General features: G+C 44.2%; 1 protein-coding gene across 1 annotated transcript in view; it reads right to left on the reverse strand.

The window, feature by feature from the left end:
• Nucleotides 1–4,895, reverse strand: part of HSPA4 (heat shock protein family A (Hsp70) member 4) — a 51,193-nt gene extending 46,298 nt beyond the window's left edge. Inside the window, exon 1 of the mRNA XM_089673039.1 lies at nt 4,638–4,895. Within this exon, the coding sequence (XP_089529165.1) occupies nt 4,638–4,744 (107 nt within the window). The 5' untranslated portion in view covers nt 4,745–4,895. The remainder of the gene's footprint in view (nt 1–4,637) is intronic.
• Between the last annotated feature and the right edge of the window lie 11,299 nt (nt 4,896–16,194).

Below are 16,194 nucleotides of genomic sequence, written 5' to 3' on the forward strand. Positions count from 1 at the left end.
TAGCATGTCTGCAGTCTGACAGCTTTCTGTAGCATTACAACCCCTAAACATTATGTGCATCCCTTTGGTGATGTAAAGGGCTGCACACAGGACCCTACATATTGTGAACGTTGACCATTGCTAAATATTTCTTTTTTCCTCCCCACAGCAGCTACATAAAATGTTATGTAGGGAAATAAAAGGAGGTGCAGAGGAGCAAAAGGAGGGGCAGATACTCCCAGAAGAGAAGGGAATGTTCAGAGGCACATGTCAATTGAAGAAAAAAAAATAAATAAATTTATGGAAAATGCTGCAAGTAAACATCTGAAATACTTTAAAAGGATATTAAATCTTCAGGTTTTTTTTAACCACTTCCCACCCAGGCCAATTCTGACATTTCGCTCCAACATGTTAAAGTTTTTTTGCTAGAAAAAGACTTTGAACCCCCCCAAAACAGAATTATATATATAATTTTTTTTTTAGGCCCTAGACTAGAGAATAAAATGGTGGATGGCGCAATTTTGTATGTCACATGGTATTTGCGCAGCGGTTTTTCAAAACAAATTTTTTGGGAGAAAAAAAAACAAAAAAAAAAAAAAAACACTTTAATGAATTTTAGTGCACAAACACAATATAATAGTGATGTTATGCCGAGTAGCTTACCTGGTTTTGACCGGTACCTGCACATATCGCCTAGGCCATCCGAGCGGCCATCTGGGACACATCACAGGTCCCAGAACACTATGGGATTACACAAAGCACGGATCGCACATCACAGCCGGTTTCCCTTACCTAAAATGTTGGGGCTAGGGACATGAAGACTGGTCAAAAACCAGTCTATGCGAGGACAGCGCTGGATCCATGGACTGGTAAGTGTCCTTTTATTAAGTCAGCAGCTAAAGTATTTGTAGCTGCTAACTTAATTTTTGGTGGGGAGACTGAAGCTTCTCTTTAACCACTTGTCAAATATGGAGTTGCTTTACCCTTCAATGTTATAATCCACTTTAAACTGGTGACATGACCGCTGCCACAAGTTCCCTTTTTCAGGGTGGTTCCTTTCTTTTGCAGTGTCCTATGGAGCCAGCCGTGCATGCAGAGACTAGAGTTGTGTCTCCCTACACTGTGTGCATCAACAGAAACACAGCCCCATAACCTAGAATGGAAAAGCATCTTTCCCCCATCCCACTCTTCCCTCCTTCAAGCTAACAGACTGGCTAGAGACTGCACTGTCCAATTTAAAGCGTTGTTAAACCCAAAAGCAAACATTATATTGCAGCTTACCAATTCTTGGATGTGATGGCTGCTTTGGTTTTCTTTTTAGGCTTCCTTTCTTTTATTTTAACTTGGTGAACTGGCCAGTAAATCTGTTTTTCAAAAGAACAACCTTTTCCAGATGTATCAGTTTAAAGGGATGAAACAATTTACCACTGACAGGGGTGCTTACATGATCAGCTTTTATTTATATAAAACCTTTATTGCAAAAGCTAAAAAATGCAGTAACTGCCAACAGAGTGTTAGCTGGAGTTTGCCTTTAATTTGTTAGCTTAATTTATTTCAGTGCTCTCCAAACTGTGGCTCGCAGGCCGGATGCAGCCCTTTGCTTGCATTTTTCTGGCCCTTAGGGCACTATTCCTTCCACTCTCTTCTATGATGAAACACTATTCCTCCCAATGACACCAACGCTGTGGCACTATTCCTCCCAGTGACACCAAACATGGGGCACGATTCCTCCACCAACTGACCACCATTTCTGGGACATTATGTACTCCCACTGACACCGAGGCATTTTCTACTCCCACTGAATACAGTCTGGACCGTCTAAAGCACAATAAACTGGCCCTTTGTTTGGAAAGTCTGAAGTGTATTTAAATCTGCTAGTACATCTAATACAGGAGGGCAAATCATTGGACAGATGAAAGCCTAAGAAGATAATGCAGCCACCACATCTGATTGTTAAGCTGCAATATATGACATTTATCATTTTGAGTTTAATACTACTTTAAAAGTAGTAATCCACTCAAATTCTAGCTAAACCTAAAACCTGCTCCCAGACCCATTCTAAGCCTATTCTAACCGCCCTGTAAGGCTGCTTTCACACGGATCCATTTTTCTTCTGCTTTTTGTGTTAGCCACTCGCCCTCGGGAAGATTTACACCCCCCTTCATGACCAGGCCATTTCTGCATCAAAAATGCACCCATCCATTGAAAGAAATGTAAAATGCAGCAAAAATGCATGTGTTACATTTTTGAGTCACACGTCCTGTAAAAAACACTGTAAATGTGGTAAAATCTCATCAAAAACACAAGCGTTTAAGCCCTGGATCAGTGTGAAAGTAGCCTGAAGGAAAGATGGCTATACTTACTTAAGCTGAAGGCACTCCAGTCCATTCACATGATCTCTCCAATGGCCAGCTTCAGCGAAAAGGAGAGATCACCGACAACAGCTGTAGAGCCCATGCGGTGACGTCACCCGTAGGCTATGATGGCTGTCCCTCAACAGTGAAGTTGGCAATGGGTACAAATCATTTGACTGGACTGAACAGGTAAGTATATACATCTTTACTGGGTAGATAGAACAGGCTTAGAATGGGGTGGAAGCAGGTTTAGGTATAGTTAGGATTTGACTGGGATGCTACTTTAAAGTGTTACTAAACCCAGGAGCCTGCATTCACTATATCTGGTCTCCCACATAACATGGAAATGCATTATGCCACCAGACAATCATTGACCACTGTATGAATGCCTCACACCCTGTAATGTGCATAGCCTCTGCTATTCTTTGTTTACTATTCACCATTTTTTCATAAAAATGTATCGAAACAGAAAAATAAGCGATGGCACTTCCAATATTTCTTATAAATTTCTTCCAGGAAAAACAGTGAAGCGGAGTTTACCTGGAAAAAAATTCAGCTTAAATTGTTACTAAACCCAGGACCCTGCTTTCACTATATCTGGTCTCCCACAGTACACACAACATGGAAATGCAATTATTTTAGTAAATATAAACCGCCAAGTACCTTTTCTCATCAACAGAGCAGTCCTATGACTTCTATCAGTGTCCAGCAGAGCACTGGTTAAAGTTTACAGGAGGAGTTTTCATTCTGCTCTGACTGTCCTATGAGGCTGCATGACCCGTGACCCTCTGTCTGGACAGTGCTGATTGGTGCTATGCTGATCACACACACACCCTCCCAGGGACAAAACAACTCTAGCCATACACACCAATCTAAGCATGTGCAGAGTGACTCCTAAGGCTCTGTACTATCAGCAGATGGATTGGGGACAATAGAAGGGGAGAAGCAGAGAAGCCAGGATCAAACAACCTTTTTACACAATGCAGAGGATTAACCCTTTAAAGTGATAGTAAACTACACATTAAAAAAACCCCTGCAAGGTAAAGGCATAATGTGCTAGTATGCATTGCACACTAGCACTTTATAAAGGACTTACCATATAACAAAGCCCTCCAGTGGAGCGCTGTCATGGCTCCCCAAGGCTTCCATCTTCACCCGGTCTTCCTTCCAGGTTTGCAAGCTCTGGCTGCCCGACTGGCCTTAGCTGCGATCACGCAGGGAGTTCCATTCCACGGCACAGTGCTCTGAAAGAACGGTACGGGTATGGAGTTCCTTCAGAGCGCATGCGCAGGAATATCAAGAACGGGCCAATATCTTCTAAACGGTTCACATTTAGGAGATATTCATGTTATCTACAGGTAAGCTTTATTATAAGACTAGCTGGAGGTAAAAGTATTAAGAATTTACTACACTCTACGTTCTATAGGGAGAGTAACAATCCGCAGCTTAAGGCTGCATGCACACTTCAATGTGTGATTTTTTTTTTTTTACGATTTTTTTAAGTTTGAGATTTTTTGGCGCTTCAAGCTACACAAGAACTCAAATTTAGAAAAAAAAAATCAAATTGTTCTCTACGGTGCTTGTTCACACCTGATCACGCGAACAGGCACCGTAGACAACTATTTTTTTTTAATAAGTTTGAGCGTTTTTGGAGCATCAAGCTCAAGTGTGAATGCAGCCTTACTGCATATACAGACTGATTTTACTGTTGTGGGTTTAGTAACACTAACTTTTTCCTGTGATGCCAGGAAGTTCAGGGAAGCAGCACTGTAAGAGCAGAAGCCAGTAGCAGAAAGCTGTGAAGTGTTGAGGGTAAGAATTTGATTTACTATGTTTTCTATGTATTCTTCTTATATTATTATACAGGATTTATATAGCGCCAACAGTTTACAATATAATGGGAGACAATACAGCAACAATACAAGAGGGATAGGAGGGCCCTGCTCCTTGGAGCTTACAATCTAGTATTACATAGTTTACTCTGTTAAAAGAAAATAAAAAAAAAATTTGAGGGTTTACTAGCATTTTAATTGTGTTTTCTAGCCAATTTGTTTAGTGGATGAGAGGGATAAGCAGAGGGATTGGGAGGTTCACCTCCTGATATGAATGAAAGCCTATGGCTGAGGAATGAGGCAATGTGGAGGTCTAATAATGATGTGCTAATATGAATGGCGGCTGGATGGTGTGAAATGAGGAGAAAGCAGGCAGGAAGGCTCACGCGGGCCTCCCCTGTGTCTAGCAGCGATGACACGATGAGAGGGAATGACAAGGATCAGGCAGCATGGCGGCGCCGGCTCTACTCACGGGGTACTGCGGTCGCTGTACTCATTGGCCACAGTCTCGATCCCTCCGGCTCTCGCCACCGCGACATAGCAGCTCTGGAAGCCCAGGTCGAAGCCCACCACTGACATGACTGCAGCTGGGGACACCGGTAGCGTACAACACGGGGAGGGGACACGGCAGAGCGGCCGCACTACACTCCTGCACGGGGAGATGAATGGAACCCTGGAAGATCTCGAAAGATCTCGCTGTCACAGGACGAGGAAAAGCAAGAAGCAACGCCGGAGAATCTCGCGAGAAACGGAAACGTCATGGCCTCAGGTTTACCCGGCCAATCCGCTCCTCCCTGCGCCTGTGTCTGGCCAATGAAAAAAGGCGAACGGCTAGAACATCACTAGAACGAGTAGGAGGGCTCTCGGTGACGAATTCCCTCCTCACGCTGCGATTTCCCTTTCAAGGGGAGGGGGTGGGGCCACGCCGTGGAGGGTTGCGTCATACGTACGTTGATGCAGTTGCTACGGATACTGCAAAGTAAGGAGAAGAAGGCCTCCCCTCTGGTGTGACGTCAGCTGCTCTATAAATAAATGGCGTGCTCTAATGAAGATGGCTCTGCTGGTTTTTTGTATTTATTTGCATGTTAAAGTCTAACTCCAGCCTAAATAAAGCGGGAAGGATACAGTTTCTATCAGTTTAATCTCCGGCTGCTATAGGGAAGATATTTTTCCTCATATCCTGTGTTAGTAATTTGGGGTGCAAGCAGTATTAAAAAACACTTTTAACCCTTCTTATAAAATGTGAAGAGAGTAACCATCACTCCTGTCACTTCCTGTCCTGACAGGAAGTGAAGGGAAGTCACCCCAATAGGGATACGGAGGGAAATGAAAACCTGACTAGAGGGGTTCAAACTATGAGAAAATCAGAAGAAAAATTCTGTATGAGGCACGATTGTCCGATGTTCGTATAGTGTGTACACAACTTTTCACACCCGACTCAAGACTTTCCAAATGAAAATTTTCAAAGGGACAAATTCCAAAATGTTTCTGGTATGGGAAGAGAGCTAATGATTTTTGTTTAACCTCTTCATGCTGGCCGAACGCAAATGTGTGGCCTGCCGGCGTCTGGGCATAGACACAGAGCGGCTGCACATTTGCATTCTATTAAAAAAGAACATATGTGCTGAGAGCGCGCACCCTGAGCGCTCCCAGCATACATGTCTGGTGACAGCGTGTCACATGTGTGACGATCACGGCGTCAGACTCCAGCCCTTCTCACCAACTCGTGACCGAAGGACCGGCCAATCTAAAACCACGCTGTTACGTGCGTAACAATGCCACGCCCAGCTGCACTCTGCACAAAGATTTTCCAGCTAATGGACCACAAGCTGTGTATCTGCAGCCTGAGAGCGATTGTTACTGGGTCAGGTTAATTACGCAATTAACCCTTCACACTGCCACCACCTCCTTTTTGTACAGAGAAAGAGGAAACTCGGCAATATCAGCAATAACACTATGATGTTTGCATAAGCGTTGGTATACCACTGGCAGAGATATACAGAAGTTTAAAACACACACAGTAGCGCTTTTCAGAGGCAGGGGTTCTTAGTTTGCAATAAAGAGCTTTAGAAACAGTTCGACACTTTCAGAAAGTAAGATTTATTACTAAAAGGTCAAAAGGGTGCAATAAAATATTTACAGAAAAAGATGTATATGTATATAAATATACAGAGAGCAATAACACAGCAAAGAGATAACAGAAAGAAGTTTAGAAGGAAAAAGTACTTGCTGTCAGCCTTGGTTTAAGCAGATCAGGTTTCCTGAGGCAAAAAGATGCCTTATCTCCCAAAGTTAGTTCCGATGTTAAAAGGGAGAATCTTCAACTTAGTTCAACTCAGCTAAGCTCAGCTTTCTCTAGGAACTCAGCAGGGTGTCTCCTTAAAGAAGAGAACCAATCGCTTCATTTGGGGAGGGGTGTTGGGGCGGAAACCCAAGCTAGAACCATAAACCCTCGCAGTTGATGTCATGGTTCATAACCTATTCTTGGTGCATTTAGCAGCCTTGCCACTAGTAGATTAATACGCAGAATACCCTGCTGAACGTCTAGGCATGAAATATGACATACCTGCTGGGATGGTTAAGGAGATATCATGTTCTGCTCTCCTGTTGATGCCAGCTAGGGGATGTAATATATCAGATGACTTGTATTAACGAGACCGATCTTAATATATGCACGTTTTTTTATATAAGTCTTTCATAATCCAAGATATGTAATCATAGGGGAAAATGGATGTTGAATGTGGTGTCTGGTTTACTGTTTATCTGGAATGTCTTAGTGAAGGACTTGGTTTATGGCTTTACGATATCCCAGATTGAGAAGTTAACAGACATCTAGGCACCAGCTCGGTTGGAATTTTATAGCCCTGGAGCTCGCCCGCTGAGCCTTGACTTGCCTGTGGCCTCTGCCTTATCCAGACCACATGTCACTCAACAGAGAGGGAGGGGGGATGTGGAGGAGCTGAAAATGATAGAAGATGGAGGCCTTTGCCAAAATGGAGCTTCGCATCCATCTCTGTGTGCGCGTTTGCTACATGACCCTAAACCCCGCCTCCCGGCTTCTGAAACCCTTAAAGGGCCGGGAGGCGCCAAGGGGTTAATGTGTACTGTTACGAAAGACTTGCGCATGATCAAAAACTAAAAACAACAAAAAAAGCCTTTGTCGTACAAGAATTTTTGTACAATTAGTACCCTTCTCAGTTTCCACCTGCTGTGAAACATCAAGGAAAACTGGACAATCGTTCGTCTGATTTTTTTCTAGTGTGTACTGGCCTTAACTCTTACTCTTTCCAAAACAAAATTAAACATTTTATACTTTTATTTATACTTCTTGTTTTTTTATGGATAAATAAAATATATATACCTTATAAATATACCCTCAGCGGCCACTTTATTGGGTACGCCTCTTCAATTGCTTGTAATACAAATTGCTAATCAGCCAATCACATGGCAGCAACTCAATGCATTTAGACATCTAGATGTGGTGAAGACGACTTGCTGAAGTTCAAACTGAGCATCAGTGCTCAGTTTTGCCACCCATCAGTGCTTCCAAGCAGTTCTGCACGTCAGCGCTGCCCATCAGTGCCCATCAATGCAGCCTATCAGTGCCCATCATTGCTGCATATCAGTGCAGCATCATCAATGCCTCCTCATCAATGCCCAACAGTGGCGCCTCATCAGTGTCACCACATCAGTGCAGCCTAACAGTGCGCCGTATTAGTGCCCATCAGTGCTGCCTATCAGTGCAGCCTCATCAACATACATCAGTGAAGGAGAAAATTTACCTGTTTGTAAAATTTTATAATAGAAACAAAGAAAAACTTTTTTTTTCAAAATGTTTTGCTCTTTTTTTGTTTATAGTGCAAAAAATAAAAACCCCAGTGGTGATTAAATACCACCAAAAAGAAAGCTCTATTTATGTGATAAAAAATATAAAAAATTTCATATGGGTACAATGTTGTATGACCGTGCAATTGTTAATCAAAGTGTAACAGCGCTGAAAGCTGAAAATTGGCCTGGGCAGGAAGGGGGTAAAAGTGCCCAGTAGGCAAGTGGTTCAATCCCCTTTCTTCTCCATTCTGATGCTCAATTTGGACTTCAGCAAGTCGTATTCACCACATCTAGATGTCTAAATGCATTGAGATGCTACCATGTGATTGGCTGATTAGTAATTTGTGTTACCAAGCAATTGAAAAGCTGTACCTAATAAAGTGGCTGCTCATTACAGTGCTCATTATCAAATATATAACAAATAATATGTAATCCTGTATTAGACAACAGCATCTCATATGTAAACTTCTCGTGTCCCTTCTTTTGCACCATGTGTTCTTGATTTCTCTCAATATATTCCAATAATCAGGTCTTGTATAGTGACTCCTACCACCTCTGTGCCTGTGCACTCACCTCAAACTGTATGAATCAGGTCAAATGCACTTTTCCAATCTGGGGATCAATCCAGTTGTCACTCTGGTGGTACCTCTGGAGATATTCTCTCTTGTAGAGCTGTCATATCTACTTTATATCACATTAGGAAGAAGAGGCTTGTGGTCCCTTTAAGAGTTCAGGCCAGTGTTCGCATATACTCTACTTCCAAGCTCACAACATATGGGCACCCACATAGTGTAGTAGTTAATAAAATTGCTTTATTTAATTTAAAATTGCACCTACAAAAGAGTAAAACTCAAAGCAATTCAAAATATACAGAGGGGCTGCAGCTCCTGCATCACTTCTGGTTGCAGCTGTCAATCAATGTCACCCGGCTCCACCCTTTCTTATGTGACATTAGGGCTCATGTATCTGGACATATGATTTTTATCTAGGTTCAGTGTGAGGGTTTGTGTATATCCCTGGGAACAAGATGCTGCGTAAAGTCTTGTTAGTACACTGTGTGCATGTAATGAGTGCATGTGAGCTAACACTACATGCATACAGCCCAAATGTACCTTGTGTGCTAGGACACAGGTGGCTCACACTGACTAACATCCTTGATTGCTAAGGGTCCTTTCATACGGACATCAGTTCAATCACATTTATTGTTGAGAAGAAACTGATGAATACTGATTCAGAGTACATCAACTTACCTCCGTATCCAGTTCAGTTTACATCAGTGTTTGCATTAATTTTCTGTTGTTGAAGAAACTAATCATTAGTGACAAAAGTATAAACAAAAATATGTTTCTTGCCTATAAACGAACATCTGTTTACATCTCTGTATATCTGTTAAAATTTGTATAAATGGAAAAGAACACAGCCTTGTGCCATTTAAAAACAGACCTAAATGGACACTGATGTAGTAGGATGTAAATAGATGTTTACTTTTAAAGTGAAACTAAACCCATCGATTTAACGGTTTCAAAAAACAGTTACATTCCTGGCATGCCAGGTATGCTAACTGTCACTTTTGCTTTCATCCAAACTGTCAAACCATTAAATCACTGGTGTCATAACTGATCATATGTATAGCACCATGGCAGTTGCAAATCAGAGGCTAAGATGGCAGCTTGGTTGGCTGAAAAGACTTGGAGGATTTTGTTCCACTTTAAATCTGCAAGCCCATAGGAATAATTTGATGTCCATTTTCCATGGATGTATGAAAACAGACAAACAGAGCAGTCGTGTGAAATGGCCCTAAGACTGAAGAGGATCCTACCACATAGTTTCCTCTGTTGCTAGGACTCAGGAGGTTCCTACATTATAGTGTCCTCGGTTGTTAGGACACAGGCAGATCCTGACAGATAGCGTTCCCTGTTTTGGGGACACAGGAGGTTCCTCCAGATAGTGTCCTCAGTTGCTAAAACTCAGGAGGTTCCTACCACATTGCTTCCTTGGTTGCAAGGACTCAGACAACTGCCACATAATCTCCTCGGTCCCTACAACACAGGGGGCTCCTGCAGCATAGCATCCTCGGTTTCTAGGACACAGACAGCTCCTGCCACATCACATTTTCAGTTTCTAGGACACAGACAGCTTCTGTCACACAGCATCTTTGGATAGTAGAACATAGATGGCACCTATTACATAGCTTTGTCTGTTGCTAGGACTCAGGCAGCTCCTGCAGCCTAACATCCTCAGTTTCTAGGACAAAAGCATATCTTGCCGCACAGTATTCTCGGTTTCAAGGACACAGACAGCTCCTGTCACATATCTTCATTTGCTAGGATACAGCTGGCTCCTAGCATCCTTGGTTGTTAGGACACAGGTGGCTCCTGTCACATAGCATCTTCAGTTGCTTGGATTAAGGGGATTCCTTCTGCATTGCATCCTCAGTTGCTAGGGCACAGACGGCTCCTGCCACCTAGTGTCCTTGCTACTAAGGGCCAATAGCATACACTGTATTTATGCTAAATGCTGTATGCATGTAAACCTTAGCATAGAGATTTACATGTGCACAGCATTAAATAAGGTCCATATGAAGGACTGTAAATGCAATGTTTTGAAAACATTTTTAATCAGCAGAACACATCTCCTGATTAAAGCGGAGCTCCACCCAAAAAAGGAAGTTCCACTTTAAGCCTTCATCCCCCGCTCCCCATTAAGGATTGGCACCTTTGGGGAGCGGGGCGGAGCGGGTATCTAAATTTGAAAGGCACCACCTCCACTTCTGCTGTGATCGCCTAGGCGATCGGAAGCGGAAGTTGCCCTCCCATCCCTGTAGTGGCAGGTCCCAGAAGACTATGGGCCATAAACAAAGCGCAAAGCTTCTTGTGTATGCACAGTGGGCACCCAGCTGTGACGCTGCAAGCTGTCACAGCTGGGTGCCCACACTAAAGATGCCGGTGCCAGGGAGAGAAGACGGTCGGTGAAACCAGCGGTGGTGAGGACACCGTTAGACCGAGGGACAGGTAAGTGTCTGTATTTTAAAAGTCAGCAGCTACAGTTTTTTTAGCTGCTGACTTTTATTTTTTTCTTTTCAGGTGGAACGCCGCTTTAAGGCACAGTGTACAGCTTGGGACCACTGCAAAGCATACAGCTACATTCAGATTTCTTTTTAAAAATGGATGCATTAGGGATCTAAATGCAGCATATTTTGTGACTGTGTGCACTATGTGCATGATCCTTAAAGTGGACCTTTCAGTAACTTTTCAAGTCCCCCTGAGAACATGACTTTGCAAAAGACGAGAGACCCCTGAGGACTTGCCTTTTCACGAAACACTTCCAATCTGGAATGGTGGCCATTGTTTGGAGAAGATTTAAAAATACCTAAGGTACTTAAAGGGAACTGGAGCTGGGATGTAAAAAGGGAGAACCTGGCCATAGTACTATATTGAGCACTGTATGTTGTGATTTTTGGCAGCAGATTGTTTGGTGAGTGCATATTGGTGGAAGTGTGGTGTACTCATGTCTAGAGGGTGACCTTCCTTTGGTACAAATAATGAAAGTAGTGGAAAAAACAGACGTACACATTTGGATGAATTATCAGGACTTTTTATTATTAATTTTACAGACATATTGTATGTTGAAGCATGATTATTGCTTTAGTACAGTTAAGAAATTTTGTTTTTACACATATATTTGTTGGTCACTGTTTTATTTATTCATCTTTTTCTCACTTTTGGAGTTGTATTTATTTGTAATATATTTTGGCACCGCACTCATTATTTATTTAACTTTTCAAGTCTGCCTGAAGATATTTCTGATATGTCACAACATACAGTATAATTTTTCAGAAGAGCTCAAGGCAAGGGCATATAGCAAAACCCTGCTCTGTTCACAATGCTGTATTGTGTGAACAGAATACAAGTTGTTTTGGAAATGGACAAGGGGAGAGTAAAGGGAGGGAAAACAACAGAATTCCTTTACTCTATGAGAGCTACCACTCTCATAACTGCAGCACCAGATATACAACACTGGCTATACTTTCCGGCATGAGTAAAACTACGATTTTTACCTTACCTTATACCTTCTGCTTTAATATATCCAGAGATGCAAAACAGCTTTGCAAGCATAACCTCTTACCACTGCCTTCATGCCTTTGATTTGAGAGCTGTTATCATATGCCTATACCAGTGTAAGCATGGCTCTGTTTGCATTCAGCCTGTTGCATGCATCTGTAAATAAAGGAAAATGCATCTGTTGCTCATGAAGGATTACTGGTCTGGGAAGTATTCCAAGGGTGTGTCTTTTACCTAATCATTTGGCATTACATGGTGTTTCTTGTAGGTGCACAAGGATACAACACCACATTTGTTATGCCACTTTATTAAAAAAAAGTTCCAATAAGTTGACCAAATCATTGAAAGGTCTCTTGCACGTAGGTATCTGAACTTGTGCAATGTAAAATCTAGCATATTTTCCCTCCCCGAAGAGCCCAGGTGTTATGTACAACTTTTTGTTTTTGTGGTTTTTTATTTTTTTTTTGTTTTTTAGTAATCTCACGCATTATACTCAAGTTGATGTGAGCACCAACATACACTCAAGTACAGCTACATACAGCAATTTATATCTATGGCTGACTGTATGCAGCGCCTGAACTTTCTAGGCAGGGGAATGTGCTGAAATGTATGTTCCATGGGTTCAGACACCAATGTGCACAAGCAGGGCAGCCATCAGAAATTTTGGGGCCCCTGACACAGCTTTAAGCCTGGCCCCCTTCCCCTGGGCCTGACCACGAACATTCCTTAGGGCCCAATTACTGGCTGTCCCACTGAATCCACCCACTGGCCATCCCACCAAGTCGTTCGGTGCACCCACTTTTATTTTAACACTCTTACAACTTTATATATCCTCCAGTCCCATCTCCTCCTCCTCCAATCTCATCTTCTCGATCCCATGTCCTCCTCCTCCTCCTCCAGTCCCATTTCTTTAATCCCATGTCCTCCTGCTCCAGTCCCATGTCCCCCATCCCATGTCCACCTCTTCCAGTCTCATCTCCTCCATTCAATGTCCACCTCCTTCTCCATCCAAGGTCCTCTCCCTCCTTCAGTCCCATCTCCCCCATTCCATGTCCTCCTCCTCCAGTCACATTTCCTCTATCCCATGTCCTCCTCCAGTCCCATCTCTACCATTCCGTGTCCTCCTCCTCCTCCAGTCCCATATCCCCATCTCATGTCCTGCTCTTCCAATTACTCCCCATCATATGTCCTCCTCACCCATCCCATGTGCTCTTCTTCCAGTCTCTTCTCCCCCATCCTATGTCGTCCTCCTTCTCCATGCCATGTCCTACTCCTCCATCCCATGTCATCCTTCTCCTCCATCCCATGTCCTCTTCCTCATCCAGTCCCACTTCCTTCATCCCATGACCTCCTCCTCCATCCTATGTCCTCTAGTCCCATCTTCTCCATCCCATGTCCTCCTCCTCAAGTCCCATCTTCTCCATCCCATGTTCTCCTCCAGTCCCATCTTCTCTATCCCATGTTCTTCTCCCACTCCAGTCCAGAGAGAGACAGAGAGAAAATAAGGGATAGAATGAGAGAGAGAGAGAAGGAGAGAGAGAAAACGAGGGAGAGAATGAGAGAGAGAGAATGAGGGAGAGAATGAGAGAGAGATCGAGGGAGAGAATGAAAGAGAGGGAGAATGAGGGAGAGAATAAAAGAGATTGAGGAAGAGAATGAGAGAGAGAGAATGAGCAAGAGAATGAGAGAGTGAGAGAACGGGTGTAAGGAACCGCCTGGTGGTACCTCTAGCAGCCCACTGGTCAGGTTTCCCCAGAGCGGGGAGTCTGAGTCCCGGTCCGCTTGTTCACCAGGGCCCCTGATGGTGGGGATGGACTTGGAGCGAACTGAGACCAGGTCGCGGCTCCTGAGTACACCTACCCGTGGTAGAGGAATCCGCCAGAGGTTCCTGCAGGGTGAGAGCCTGATGTGAAGAGGCGGATATGCCAGGGCAAGGTGGATGGATGAGCAAGAGCGTGGTCGGACAAGCCGAGTCGGTAGCCGTGGGAGCAGTGCGGTACAAAGCAGCAGGCAGAGAATGGTCGGGTCACACGCCAGGTCAGCAACAGAAGATCAGATCCACAAGGGGGCATCCAGGAGGGAGGTCAGGCAAGCCAGGGGTAAGAGCAGGAGAGAACAGCAAGATCAGGAACAATCTGAGTCAGCAACGATCAAGAATCACGGTAACAGGATCAGGAACACAGGGAGACCAAACGGCAATACATGTCAGCACAGGGCGATTTAAATATCGCGCCCTGCGCTGTCATTGGTGCCAGGCGTGCACCCGCGGCTCCGAGTGCGCATGCATGGCTTCCGTCTCCGCCGCGGCCGGCCAGGACCTAGTGTCCGTACACTAGCGTGAACGGGCACAGTGCACCTGCGCCGAGCTGCGGATCGTGGCGGCTCCTGACAACGAGAGTGAGAGGACGAAAGAAAGAATGAGATAGAGAGAACAAGGGAGAGAATGAGAGAGAGAGAATGGGAGAGAGAAAAAATCTCAATCCCATGTCCTTCTCCAGTCCCATCTCCTCCATCCGATGTCCTCTTCCTCCTTCATGCCATATCCTCTTCCTCCTCCAGTTCCATTTCCTCCATCCCATGTCCTCCTCCTTCCAGTCCTATCTCCTCCATCCCATGTCCCCCTCCAGTCCCATCTTCTGCATCTCATGTCCTACTCCTCCTCCAGTCCCATCTTCTCTATCCCATGTTCTCCTCTTCCTCCAGTCCAGAGAGAGAGACAGAATGAGGGAGAGAATGAGAGAGAGACAAAGAGAGAGAGAGAGAGAGAGGGAGGGAGGGAGAGAATGAGAGTAAAAACGAGGGAGAGAATGAGAGGGAGATATTGAGGGAGAGAATGAGAGAGAGAGAGGGAGAAAATAAGAGAGAGAGATCAAGGGAGAGAATGAAAGAGAGAGATAAAAAGGAAGAAAATGAGAGGGATTGGGGGGGAGAGAGAGAGAGAGAGAGAGAGAACAAGGGAGAGAATGAGAGAAAGAGAACAAGTGAAAGAGAGAAAATAAGGAAGAAATGGGAAAGAGATCAAGGGAGAGAATGAGAGAGAGAAATGAGTCAGAGAATGAGAGAGAGAGAGAGAGAGAGAGAGAGAGAGAGGACAAGGGAGAGAATGAGAGAGAGGGCACAAGAGAGAGAGAGAGAGCTCGAAGGAGATAATGAGGGAGAGCACAAGGGAGGGAGAGCACAAGGGATAGAAAGGGAGAACAAGAGAGAGAATGAGAGAGAGTGAGAGAGAATGAGGGGGAGAACAAGAGAGAGAGAGAGAGAGAGAGAGAGAGAATGCGAGATAGATAGAATGAGGGAGTTAACGAGAGAGAGAGAGAATGAGAACAAGAGAGATGGAGAGTGAGGGAGAGAATGAGAGGCAGAGAAGGAGAGAGAGAATGAGGGAGAGAAAGAGAGAGAGAAAGAACAAGAAAGAGAGAACAAGGGAGATAATGAGTTAGAGATAATTAGGGAGAGAATAAGAGAAGGGGAGAATGAGGGAGAGAATGAGAGAGAGAACAAGAGAGAGAACGAAAGAGAGAGAACAAGGGAGAGAATGAGAGAGCAAGAACGAGGGAGAGAATGAGAGACAGGGAGAATGAGGGAGAGAATGAGGAAGATAATGAGAGAGTGAAAAAGAGCAAGAGATATAGAGAATGAAAGAGAAAATGAAAGAGAGAGAAGGAGGTAGAGAATAAGAGGGATTGAGAGAATGAGGGAGAGAACGAGATAGAGAGAGAATGAGAGAGAGAATGGGACAGAGAGAGAACGAGGGAGAGAATGAGAGAGAGAGAACGAGAAAGAGAGGGAGAACGAGGGAGAGAATGAGAGAGAGAGAGAGAGAGAGAGAGAGAGAGAGAGAGAGAGAGAGAAAACAAGAGAGAAAGAACAAGAGAGAGAGATTGAGGGAGAGAATGGGAGAGAGAGAGAGAAAGAGAATGGGAGAGAGAAAGAGAATGAGAGAGAGAACAAGGGTGAGAACAAGAGAGAGAGAGAGCAAAAGAGAGAGAACGAAAGCGAGCAGGAACAAGAGAGAGGGAGAGAAAGAGAAAGAGAAGTGGCCGTGATGTTTTGGATCCTGTCACCTACCCAGACCAGTCCAAATGGGACTGCAACCCACCAGAAATATTTCACCTGGAATTCTGCAAGCACCTCCTCCAA

This window comes from Staurois parvus, unplaced genomic scaffold (assembly GCF_062004578.1).
Source record: "Staurois parvus isolate SC_StPar_1 unplaced genomic scaffold, SC_StPar_1.0 ptg000133l, whole genome shotgun sequence".
Classification (NCBI taxonomy): Eukaryota; Metazoa; Chordata; class Amphibia; order Anura; family Ranidae; genus Staurois; species Staurois parvus.